This window comes from Papaver somniferum, chromosome 8 (assembly GCF_003573695.1).
Source record: "Papaver somniferum cultivar HN1 chromosome 8, ASM357369v1, whole genome shotgun sequence".
Taxonomy (NCBI): domain Eukaryota; kingdom Viridiplantae; phylum Streptophyta; class Magnoliopsida; order Ranunculales; family Papaveraceae; genus Papaver; species Papaver somniferum.
In genome coordinates this window covers 121,870,087-121,883,620 of record NC_039365.1, presented here as the reverse complement: position 1 = coordinate 121,883,620, position 13,534 = coordinate 121,870,087, and the positions used below count along the sequence as shown (strand labels likewise).

Here is a 13,534-nt window from a genome sequence, read left to right as displayed (position 1 = left end):
TTGAACTCATGTGGGAAGATTTTTGATGAAAAAAATTTGTTTTGAGAATTTTTTTTGCAACGAAAATGAAAACATACTACCCAAACATTTCTAAAAAGAGGATTGCAAAGCTAATGTATGAAATCATACTTAAAATTAAAAAAAAAATCAACACTTTCAGTTCTGAAACTATGAAAAGTCCGCAGGGTCGACGAATGAAGAACATGCCGACTATATCTGGACGGCAAGGTCTACGGATGAATAACATGCTGACTTTATCCGGCCGGCAAGGTCGGTGAATGAAGAAGATGCCGACTTTATTTTTTTTTGACACACAGGAGACTGTTGCAAATGCTTCACTAGTCGACATCTTATTGATTTTTTACCTTGACGGCTACCTTATGGTCGGCAAGGTCGACAAAAAAAAACCTGCCGACTATAGGATTTTTGACATACAGAGAAAGGTGTTACAAATGCATGATTAGTCGACAAGGTATTAATTTCATAACATGCCGACTAAACTATAGTCGGTAAGGTATAAGGATGAATATCGTGTCGTCTAAAATATAGTCGGCAGGGTATAAGGTTGAATATCGTGCCGACCCTGTAACTGCTGATTTCAGAGATGAAAAGGTCGGCACGGTATTCAACCTCATACCCTGCCGACTATATTTTAGTCGGCCAAGGTCGACAAAAAAAAACCTTGTCGACTTTCGATCCGTTTTGATTCTTCGTTTTTTTTTGTTTTTTTTTTTGATCTCATCATGTATAGTTAGAGTTTTGAAGAAAGATTTTGAAATTTTTTTGAATATGTTTTAGTCGGCATGGTTTTTTAGTATGGGCAATTTGGTCTTTTAACACCTTTTAGACACCTTTTAGACACCTTTTAACACCTCGGCACGGTGTTTTCAAAAGCGCAAACTCTAGGGTTTCACGAGAGGAAGCTCCGATTTTTTCTCCCTCTTCTCTTTTGCATTCTTTAGGTTTTCTTTTGATTTTGCGCCCTAATAGCGCAAAATCAAGATAATAATCCGCCTGTTTTAAGCAATCATCAAGTTAATCAACCTAAAAGGGTATGTAATCAATCTCGAACAAAAAGTATCTATATCCCAAGGACTAACGCTGCAAACCCTAATGCTATGAACCCTAAATCGTCCGAGTTTGGGAAGCAGCACGAAGATGGCAATCCTAACGCGTTTAGGAATCTGCATGAAGACGACAATCCTAACGTGTTTAGGAATCCGCATGAAGATGGCAATCAAGGCGTGCATAAGGAAGGCTCTTATGCGGCTATATTAAAGAAGAGAACACATGTTTTGTCAAGGATTGATGCTGAAACGCTCTCTCATTCTCCAATTCGTTCTACAACAAACAATGATGTTTTGATTAAAATTCCACGAGAGACTCACGCAAGGATTAAGGATGTGTGGAGATTTAGTTTGGTTGGGCGTTTGATATTTTTCAAAACCCTAAAATTCGAGGATGTTAAAAAAGATTTATTGAATCAATGGAAGCTATCAGGTTCGGTTCAATTTATTCCATGGAAAAAAGGATATTTTGTTATTAAGCTAGACAATGAAGATGATCGAAAACGTGTAAGCTATGATGGTCCGTGGAAGATTAAATCTGAAACAGGGTTTCAACAGCTTAAAATTCATCCATGGACGCCTATGTTTGATCCTGGGAAGGATAAGATTACTAGAGCTGTAGTTTGGGTTCGTTTCACGGCTTTGCCAATGGAGTTTTGGGATGAAGAGACGATTTTTCGAATGGCAAGAGGGCTTGGTAAGCCGGTTTCTGTTGATCCGCGTACTTTGCGTCATGAATATGGTTACTTTGCTGCTGCTTTGATCGACATAAATTTCTCTCAACCTTTAGGAAGGATTTTGATTGATGGTGAAGAGAATGAGGAAATCTTTGTTCAGGATTATAAAATTTTAAACAGGCCAAGTTTTTGTGATTATTGCAAATCTATTGGCCATAAAAAATATGATTGTAGAACAAAAAAGTTTGATGATTTGAAGGACAAAGCTGATGAAGAAACTGATCCTGAGATCAAAAAATCAATTGAAGCTGATATGGATGATCTTAAGAATTTCTGGCAAAAATAACGAATTCCTAAAGGTAAGAAGAACGTGCCAGAAGATCCTCCAATCTTGGAGAAAGATCAAACTAACAAGCCTGGAGATGATCCCAAAACTATGAAGAAGAAGAATTCAATTCTTGAGATGGCTACTGGAAAACACACAATTTTCCCCGAGCATAGTGCTAGTTCTGGTGGAAAATTTGGTGAAGATGGTAATGAATCAGAGATGCATAATGATGGTACAGCATCGTCCGTGCCGCACAATGATGGTACGTCATTATCTGGGGTTCGCAATGAAAGTGTTGTCCAATCTGTGCAGCTCATTGATGGGGTTGTTCATTCCATACAATGCAGAGATGATGCCAACGATGGTGGTGAGGCTCTGCCTGGGATGCATAATGATGATGCAGAATCTGTTTTACGCAATGATAATGCTGAATCAGTTTTGCATAGTGATGGTGCATAACTTGCGGAAACTGTGCACGATAATTTGTGCAAGGAGGATGATAACAATTTGGGGATGCAAGAGATGGAAGCTTATAAGACTTATGAGGCCATGAAAGAGACAGCCCGGCAATGTGAGGTTGATGCTGAAGTCGCCAAAATTCAACAAGAGATTGCTAAGACAAGGCTAGAAAATTTGAGGAAGAAGGTTTTAGATTTGCAACATTCCCCAATTAATAGTCCGACTCCTATGGATGCTCATGATGAAGCTAGTTTTAGTGAAGCCACTAAAACTTCAAGAAGATCTACTCCAGCTAAATCTTTAGAGAACTTAACGCTTTCTAATAGATTTGAAACTGGGACCGAAGAAATTGATAAGGTAGTTATTGAAACTGATGACGAAGTTGCAGATGCGGTGGACACGGTAGCATTCCAAGGTAGTTGAAGAGGATGCACGAAATTTGGAGTTACTTGCTAACAAAGAACTAGATGAGCGTGAGAAGAAGGAATTGGTTGACAAAAAGAAAAAAATCAAAAGTTACTAAAAAGAAGACTATTACTGTGGCAAATGTTAGTCAAGTTCAAACACGAGGCGGAAAATTTTCCAGACAGGGTTCGGCAAGCCCTTCGAAGAGCAGAGTTAATTAATGCGTGTCTTTTATTGGAATGCTCAAGGCTTGGCTAAAGATGGTGCAAGGGCCAATTTGAGTGAGTTTTATCGCTTGCACAATCTTGATGTAATTTGTATTGCGGAGCCGCAGGTTCGTTGCACTACACGTTTTGTTAGAAATTTAAATTTGCTTGAATTTTGTGAAGATGTTATCACTAATGAGGTGAATGGTCAGAGAGGTAACATCTGGGTCTTTTGGAGGAATTCTCTGGCAAGGACGAATTTTCTATCTTCTTCAAAACATGCTATCACTTTGGATTTTTCTGGTAATTATATCACGGCTGTGCATGCTTCTTCTGATGCGGTGGCAAGGAGGTCTCTTTGGCGGCAACTGGGGTTGGGATTTATTTATATTCCGTGGTTGGTGTTGGGTGATTTTAATTGTGTTTTGCATTTGGATGAAAAGAAGGGTGGAAGGCCGATCAAAGAAATATTTATGAATGAATTTCGAAGTTGGATCTCTGACAATGGTTTGGTGGAAGTAGATGCTATTGGGAAGAAATATACTTGGTCTAATTGTCGGAGTGGCATTCATAGAATCGTTTTTAAACATGATAGGGTTGTTATTAACGATGCTTGGCATGATAAGTATGCTAACTGGAGGTGCAAAGCTATGCCAAGAATTTGCTCTGATCATTCTCCTCTTTTTGGTTTTGCTTTTGATAGTCCAAGGCCAAATAGGGCTCCTTTTAGAATTCAGAAAATGTGGCTTTCTCACCCAACTTTTTTGGACTTTGTAAAGGAAAATTGGAGTGTCAGGCTGGATGGTGGGCCTCCTTTTGTTTTCACGTCTAAGTTGAAAAGACTGAAGGATGCATTGAAGGTTTGGAATAGAACTGTGTTTGGGGATGTTCAGTTTCGCTTAAAACAAGCGGAATTGAATCTTGATAAGGAGAATGATATATTGGATCAAAATGTTAGGTGTGAGCTGCAATTTTTGAAGGTTGTCGATGCCAGGAAAGCTGTTGATGAGGTGCGGACTGAATTGGCAGTTATGCTCAAGCAAAAATCGAGAACTAGTTGGTTGGAAGATGGTGATCAAAATACTCGGTTTTTCCACAACACCATTCGTATGAGGAGAAGCCAAAACACAATCTCTGAATTGAAGATTTCTACTAACTCTACTTTGTTTTTGCAGGATGAAATAAAAGATTACATTGTTGATCACTACCGTGCGAAATTCAATGGTGGAGATATGCATATTGATCCAAAGCTGTTTGATTATGAGCATGAAATCATCTCAGCTGCTGAAAGTGCTTTTATGGATGTTATTCCGTCTTTGGATGAAGTTAAGGAAGCTGTTTTTGATCTGGGCGCGGACTCTGCACCTGGCCCTGATGGATTTACAGGTTCTTTCTTTAGAGTTTGTTGGAACATTATTTCAAGAGATCTTTTTAATGCTATTGCAAACTGTTGGGCGATACGGAAAATTCCTAATGGCATTAACTCTAGTTTTATTGTTCTAATCCCAAAAAATAATAAATCTGATGCTATTAAAGACTATAGGCCAATTGGTTTAAGCAACTTCTTCTTCAAAATCATTACAAAGATTATGGCTACCAGACTTGGTACAGTGCTAAATAAATTGATTTCTGAGGAGCAAGTGGCGTTTATGAAGGGAAGAAACATTCATGAAAACATAGCTTTGGCGTCGGAACTGATCAATGAGATTAGTGTGGAAAGGAAGCATGGTAATGTTGGCCTCAAACTGGACATAACCCAAGCTTTTGACACGGTTAGTTGGGAATTTGTTGTTGAGGTTTTTCGTCAATATGGTTTTTCTGATGCATGGTGTTCGTGGCTGCTTAATATTCTCAACTCTGCTCGGATTTCTATTATGATTAATGGTAGCCCTGAAGGTTTTTTCAGTATCACTAGAGGTCTGCGTCAAGGTGATCCTCTTTCACCTTTGATTTTTGTTCTTATTGAAGATGTCTTGAGCCGCAATATCTCTAAGTTGTTTGCAGCGAAAAGTATGCACCATATGGTGAGCAAGAAAGGTGTGGCGCCAACTCATTTACTCTTTGCGGATGATATTCTTATTTTCTGTAAAGGTAATCTTCACAGTTTGCAGCATTTGAAGGAGATGCTTGGTATGTATCAACTTGCTTCTGGGCAATACGTTAGTTATGCCAAAAGCAAGTTCTATTATGGTGGCGACAGGCATTCTCGTGCTGTTGCTATTGCAAACTTTATGGGCATGGAAAGGGCGCTATTCCCAGATAAGTATCTGGGAATCCAACTAAAACCTGGTATTGTGCGTCATATTCATGTTCGTCAAGTAATGGAGAAGATTATGGATAAACTGGCAGGTTGGAAGGGTAAGCTCTTGTCTTTTCAGGCTCGGCTAGTTTTGATTAAATCAGTGATTTCTAGTTATTTGCTTCATTCCATGGCTGTGTATAAATGGCCATGCACGGCTATTAAGTCAGTTGAAAGAGCCATTCGAAATTTCTTGTGCTCTGGAGATGCTGAGAAGTGTAAATACTTTACGGTTCTTTATGATGATTTATGCCGTTCTAGGCGTGAAGGTGAGCTTGGTCTTAAGAAATTGATTGATGTTAATAGGGCCGTGCTTATGAAGCTGTGGGTTTCGATTCGTGACTCTGATAAGACTTGGGCAAGATTCTTGAAGGCGAAGTATTTTAAGATTAATGGCAACTTGATTGATTATAAGTTGGGTTCTTCGGTTTTTCCAGGAATCAGATTGGTGCATAATTTTGTGCAAAGGCATACGCGCTCAATTATAGGTAATGGTGCTAATACTTCCTTATTTTTTGATAATTGGTGTGTTGATTTTTCAATTGCGCAAAGACTTGGCATCACTAAAAGGGTCCTAATGATTTTAAGGCCAAAGTTAGTGATATTATTGTTGATGGCTCTTGGATTATTCCTCCAAAGACTAAGGAATTGATGATAAGATGCAATATTGATGTTGATAATTTGCCTCTTATTGGTGGTGGAGATGATTACAAAATTTGGGACTTGGACAGCAAGTGCGTGTTCTCTGTTAAGTCGGCTAAGGCTGCCATCAGGGGGCCTGCAAAAATTTCGCCAACTGCAGCTTTATTCTCGAGAAGTGTTGCGCATCCTACTTTAAGTGTTCAGTACTGGAAGTTATTTCATAAGCAATGTTGTTCTACTGATGATAATATTATGAAGAAGACAGGTAGGGAGATGCCTTCTATGTGTCGCTTGTGCAGGGAGGATTGCGAAGATGTCAGCCATATTACTTGGCATTGCAAAGAAGATTTGGAATTGGGCAACTGATATTTTTAATCTAAAACCGAAAGAAGATCTTGTGGCCTCTTACAAGGTTGCAAAAGGGCGGAGTAGGATGATAAAGGATCTGTGGCTTGTTGCAAATCTTGCAATAGTTACGGAATTATGGAAGTTGCGCAACAAGGCTTATTATGAGAACATGCGAGTTCGATGGCTTGAATTTAAGGGACGGGTTCATCAGGTAATTTGTCATAACTCAATTAGAATGAAGGGCCACATGTATAATGCCTTAGATGATCTGCGAATTTTGAATTTCTTTAGAGTGAAACATAGGTCTTGCAAACACTTAGTTCCAATTGAAGTTACTTGGACGTCGCCTAATCCAGGTGAGCTTATGATCTGTTGTGATGGTGCATCACTTGGCAACCCGGGTCAAGCTGGTTCTGGTATAGTTTTTCGTGATGCTAACTCGGCAGTTTTGGGAGTTTTGTGCGTTGGGCTGGGCTGGCAGACCAACTTATATGCGGAAGTTTGTGCGGTTATCTATGCCGCAGTTGTTGCTCAAAGATGGAATGTCAAAAATCTATGCGTCAGATCGGATTCGATGAGTTGCATTTTTGCTCTTCAAAAAGGAGAGTTGCCGTGGCAGCTAATGCAGAAGTGGAGAATGGAGAAGAGTTTTTACAACAATATTAGTTATGTTCATATCTACAGAGAGGCTAATTTTTCAGCTGATGCCTCGGCCAAACAAGCTTGTTTGTTGGCTGAGGAAAATTATGAATTTTATGAGGGTGGGCCAGGTTTTATTCATTCTGTTGAATGGCCTGGAGAGGTTTATTTTCGTTTTAAATAGGTTTTATTGGCGTGCAGCCTTTTGGCTTAGTGCTAATATAGCCTAGTCCCTGTACAGTTTCGTTTTTTTTTTTTTTTCTATTTTTGTTGACCGAGTAAAAAAAAGACTGGATGGGAATAAAATGGGTATACCTCAATCTCGCCATGTTTTTGGAGAGAAAATTTGTTTTCTTAATTGGTGTTAGTATTTTTGAAAACAAAATTCATGGGAATCAATTAATATCAAATACATGTGTTAACGTATCATTTGTCCTCCATGCCTCCTTCAAAAAAGGCCCCCATCAAAAAATTTCTCTTAAGAAACCAATGATAAAACAGCGAGAAAACTCTGAAGGAATCTGCAAACGCTGACTAAAAGTAATCCTCATACAAGCAAATGCATTTGAACAAGGCCAACTGAAAGTTTCCTAGATAGAAAAACTATAACAGTCTGTATACAAATATACTTAAAGGGAAAATGTTAAAAACAAAAAAAAAAAATGATCCCAATTGCTTGCATATAGGAACATAAGGGAGTTTCAGAAAGAGGGAGTGAGTAAACAATCTACCGTTTTGAGATGCATGAAAACACTAAGAAAATAATATTCAATCTGCAAAGAAAACAACCTAGATATTACGACTATCCAATTGCAGGAATCTATCGGTTCATTTACACTGATGATGACAGGGTCAAGCTCCCAAATGGCCAAATAAATAAAGAACCAAATAATTGCATGTGTATCCCAACCCAAAGGCTTAAAGAACACTAAGAAATCTTCTTGCAGAGTTTGTGGGCCCCCATTACTAAGCAAATGGGCTGGGCCATTTGAAGACGGGCACTCTCTGTACTTTGCATCGGTTCCACAAATGGTGATACACTGATAGTGGAGTGGTCAGAGTTCTTTGAACTCTTCCGTAATCGTCCAGAGAGATTTCAAGCTACAAACAAGAAGTATGTGGTGTAATTACTGCACGCATGTCTAAGATGTCACTCTGATAGTGATAGGGTTACATAAGAGAACAGATCACAAATGTACGAGTTACAGGTATTTACCGATATTAGATTCTTCAAATCAGTGTTAACACTTCAGTCTTTTCAAAATAGGAAATTATCCATGTTACTTAAAACAAACAATGGGTTGATGGATTTGCATCCTTTGCCACAGGACTTGCCCTTCGGAAGCCAAATGATAAACAGAAAAGTAGTCTGAGGGAATCATCCAGGTCGCTCAATGTAGATACAAAGAGCACTATAGGCTGTACTTGAATATAATAGAGGCAAAAAGTTCAAAAAAAATTATGATCCCAATTGCTATCAATTTGGAACACACGAGTTACAGAAAGAGAGAATGACTACACAATCTACAATTTAGCATCAATGAAAACAGAAAGAATAATGAAACCACCTTCGAATATTGAATTATACTGTAAGAAATTAACCGGATATCTTGCCTCCTTGGGAGAAATAACAATGACGATTGACGACCTATCTCATTTTGTTTTGGTTGAATTAGTTATTTGCTAATTTACAATCTAATTCCCAATCTTATCAAGATTTTCTGAGACAGTTTTCATTCTAGGTCGAATTTCAGGGTCAGATTCAGTACAAGCAAGAGCCACATGGAAAACAGCCATCACTTCTTTCTTAGCGTGTACTTGTTGTAGTAGCATGGGGTCTACCATTTCAGACAATGGTTTTTCCACCTCAAACCCTCTCTTCACCAACCTCACTAAATCCACCCCTGATTCTCCCCTTGACGATGTAGATGCTGATGCCATTGGTGACGACGAAGACTCGGGTGATTTCCCCGTCAACAATCCTAACAACACTAACCCAAATGAATATACATCCCATTTTTGAGTTGGCCTCATTCCTATTACTCTTGCCTCTGGGGCCTTGTAATTTGGTTTCTCCGTTTGCACCGCCTTCATGTATGGCAGTGCTCCGCCAATTAGTCCACCAGTGGAAGTTTGATCACTTCCTGTTATACTAATCAGCCTATTGAGACCAAAATCAGATATGTAAGCATTGAAGTCATTGTCGAGAAGAATGTTGGTTGGTTTTACATCTCCATGTACAAATTTTCTTGGGCTGCATTCGTGCAGGTAGGCTAGTCCTCTGGCTGCGCCTTTTGCAATTTTCAAGCGAGTCGTCCATGACAGACTACCTCCTCCTGATGCATACCCATTTCGCCCTGCATCAAATGTAAAACGGTTTTAGCACTTTTAACATTATTAATCATCACAAGAGGAAAAAAAACGCATTCTTCGCTACTAAGCTTCAACGGGATTCCAACAAGAATTAAACATCTTTACTTCAAAGCTATCTTTCTTTTCCTTTTCAAGTAGAGAAGAAATGATGTACTTACAAGGAAAAAAAAAAGTAGCTTTCTGAAAAGCCCATTTTGATCGTAAACAAATTCGTAATTAGACAAAAGTATATTAATCAAAAATAAAAAGAAGGCTGACGGACGGATCAACGGAACAAACTTTTAACCAGAGAGTCAATAAAACAAACTTTTGATTAATCACATTCCAAAGATAACATTAACAATGTGCAATTGACACTAGACAGATATCTGAATACAATAAAAAAAGAAAAGATATTTGCATTTTTTAGCACAAATGGAATGGCAAGAGGTAGACCCAAGGGATCCTAAATTGGACAATGCAGGGAAGCAAATTCCCACACACAGCATGTATGTTGTTATTGTCATTCTGTAATCTTAAGGCAGGTACATCCGTACATTTTGTACTATCATTTCCTTTGTGCATTGGAGAAAAACTAAATCTACAAAATATTTATCAAAGTAACAGTCTAATACACAAAACAGAATAAGAACAAACAAAAATCAAGTAAGTTAGCAGTAAAAAAAAAGCAGCATATGTTGTTTTCTTTTCCAGGAAAGACTAAAGAGGTAATAAAAAGGTAAAGTCATTGGGTGTCGAAGTCTACGACTCATGTTCGAAAATGCGTTGCACCTGTATTTCTAGCATGAACAACTAACAATGGTTAGGACAGAAGAAAAAAAAAAATAATAAGACAGCAAACAAAACAAGAAAAAGTAATGGAAAATAGAAAGTTAGAAACTCACCATGAAGAGCAAAAGCCAAATTGCCATTGGAAATGAAATCACAAATAAGTAATTTCTCATCTGGTGCCCAATAATAAGCCCTTAATTTAACAACATTTGGATGCTTAATTTTCCCAATTGCTTGAATTTCAGCTACAAATTCTTTATACCTTTGGCCACCACCTTCACCTAATCTTCTCACTGCCACAGGAATTCCATTACCTAACACAACTTTATACACAATTCCTAATCCACTTTTCCCTAAAACATATGCTGATGCTCTCAATAATTCATCCAGTTCGAAACTAAATCCTTTATCAATCGCTACTAAGTTCCCTTCCTCTTGGTCTCCACTGCTCGTATTATGTTCATGACTATCTTTCTCAGAAGGAGAATCCAAGTCCGATTCTTCTGCCTCCCCATTCGCACACGAGCACGAAAACAAAGAACAGCCCATCGTTCCATTCTGATTCTGATTGTTCGAACCCAATTTGGTCTTACTGGTACAACTGCAACACCCATTAGGCGAATCTTTTCGTTTCCAATATATGTATATAATTACTAAACCAATTAGTGCCACCGCAGCTGCATCAGCTACTGAAATCAAAATAATTAACCCCGGTTTCAATCCTTTCTTTGGCTTATTCCCACGTTCTTGGCCTGAAACGGAGCTCCCCGACGAAGGATTTTCAATGTTCTGACAAGACTTTTGAAGCGGAAAACCACACAGCGACGGATTATTAAGAAAAGCAGTTGGACCTTGGTTAGAAAATGTACCTTTCTGAGGAATCTCACCACTTAAATTATTGTTCCTCAGATCAAAACTAACGGCAACTGGTAATTTCTCTAACGCCTTCGGAATCTCACCAGTGAATTCGTTAAACGAAAGATTTAAAGTACCTGTTAGTGATTTCAGCTCACCCAAATCATTAGGAATCTCACCGGTAAAACTGTTGGAAGACAAATCAAGCTGCATTAAATTCTGAAGTTTCGACCATATACCAACCGGAATCTCACCAGAGAACTTATTACGCGATAGAACCAACCGCTGTAACTCCCGACAACTAGAGAAAGAACTTGGAATTCCACCCGACAGCGCATTGGAAGATAAATCAAGATTTTGTAACCGCGGTAAATTACATATCGAAGGTGGAAGTGAACCAGTTAAATTATTCCCGTAAAGAAATAAACTATGTAAAGAAGAAGCATTAAAAAGTTGATCTGGTATTGAACCATGGAGTTGATTTCCATGGAGATTTAATCTTCTTAGGAAAATCAAACTACCAAGTTCTGATGGGATGTATCCTTTTAAGTGTTTTCCAGCAATTGTAATGCCTACGACACGAGGATCAGGGAATCCATGGACTTTCATACATGAGACACCTGACCAATGACATGGATTTGAATCGTTTTCATTCCAATCTGAGAATACTGCAACTGAAGATGGTGATGAATCCATGGCTGATTTTAATGCTAGTAGTGATAAACCATCTGGTGATAATGAGGAAAGCGGGTTAGGGTTTTGAAGGAATAGGATCAAGAAGAAGAGTAGTTGAACTATCTTCATTTAATTTTGACTCCTTTCTGAATTTTCCACTCTGTGAAGAAGAGGAAGAAAGGGATTTGGTGGGTATTTAATAGACTGTGTCTGTAAGAGAAAGTGAGACAATAAAGAGTGAGATTTTGACTGTGGGTCCTACTTCCCGCCAAATAGACTTCTGTGGAAAGGAAGTAGAAGGGAAGCAAAGAAAAGGGTTAAAAGAGTTTCTCAAATTTTTTATTTTATTTTATTAGAATCAAAAGAAAAAATAATTCCTCATTTTACAAATTTTAGCCGTTGCTTTGTGATTGAAAGTTTAGTTGTTAGGGCATCTCCACTAACGGGTGCTAAAATTCCCGTATGGAGGTATGATTTATATATCTTGCAGAAATAATCCATTTGGCTTATAAACCATTTTCAATAGTGTAAGATTTTAACCTTAAATCTTATATTAGTTAATTTAAAAACTAGACTATTTTTTTTTCTATTCGTTTATTTTAATTCTAATTAATAATTAGGATAAAAAAAATTAGTTAGACTGATGCCATGGAGGTTATTCCATTTTATAGAATTTTATTGGAATTGAATTTATTTTAAATGAGGATCTAAAGTGTATTTATGGAAAAAATAAAACGTCCACCTTCTATCTGATGAGATGCTCTTAAATGGTAACCAGTGATGACAAGCAAAGCCAGAATTTGGGGTTTCGGATAACGGTGTAAAGTTTCGTTCTGCTGGGACGTAGAGGTTAAAATTGTTGTGATGCAATAGTTTTTTATTCTGAGACGTTATGAAATCATAAGCATGTAGTTTGTGAATGGATAAGAAATTATAGTGTAAGCGTCCAACAATTGAGTTGATCAGATGATTGTGAATCATAGACTCTTTAAAGAGGAAAAAAAAGTCCAATGACCTAGACGTCAGGATACTGTCATGCATGAACCTCTTAACTCTTTTGAGGAGTTTTACAATGTCTAGATTTAGAAATCTCATACCAAAGGCAAAGAAGGTGAAGGAATGTTGTTTAACATTACACGTCTTTTCATGGTTTACCAACTTACCAGTTGTCCTCTCTAAAAGCAAAAAGCATATTTGCTTATTCCTATCCTACAGTGGGATATGCAAACAGGCAAATGGGGTGGGCAAATTGGCGAATATGAGAGTTTTCCCATCCCATCTCAAGTTTAGACGCTCGACTCAACTTGAGACGACTGAATTAAACTGAGACGTTCGGCCTCTCCTAGGCCGAGGGTCGGTTCATATTAAGACGATGCTTCTCCCATATTAAGCCGGACTTTTCTCTCAGATCTGACAATGGCTACTTCCATCCAAACGGCTCTAATGTCATTCCCTATAAATTCAATAATTTTCAACTCTATAACCACATCTTCTACTCCCAATATTTCTTGTAATTTCACTTCAGTTTCTAGGTAATCTCACTTTAATCAATATCAATTCCTTCCAGAGTTCCTGCTCCAAGATATACTCAAGAAGAGGATTTAGCTCGCTGTAGAGCTTATGTTCTTAATAAAAAGGGAAAGTATCCATGGTAATGTAAATATGACGATTCATAGTGTATGGCTGAATATTTTTACAAAGTTCGCATAGGAAGCGGGAAAGTCAATGAGACGTGATACTCAATGCTCGTTAGCTCGTTTTTAAGTAATGAGTCGCCATGTCAATCAATT

The 13,534-nt window shown here is 38.0% G+C and overlaps 1 protein-coding gene across 1 annotated transcript; it reads right to left on the bottom strand.

The window, feature by feature from the left end:
- Positions 1-8,518: 8,518 nt before the first annotated feature.
- LOC113302839 (receptor protein kinase-like protein ZAR1) lies at positions 8,519-11,922 on the bottom strand. The gene is made up of 2 exons (XM_026551793.1): positions 10,328-11,922; positions 8,519-9,427 (listed from the first exon to the last, which is right to left on the bottom strand). The coding sequence occupies exons 1-2, from the start codon at positions 11,871-11,873 to the stop codon at positions 8,766-8,768; spliced, it is 2,208 nt and encodes a 735-aa protein (XP_026407578.1). The 5' UTR covers positions 11,874-11,922; the 3' UTR covers positions 8,519-8,765.
- Between the last annotated feature and the right edge of the window lie 1,612 nt (positions 11,923-13,534).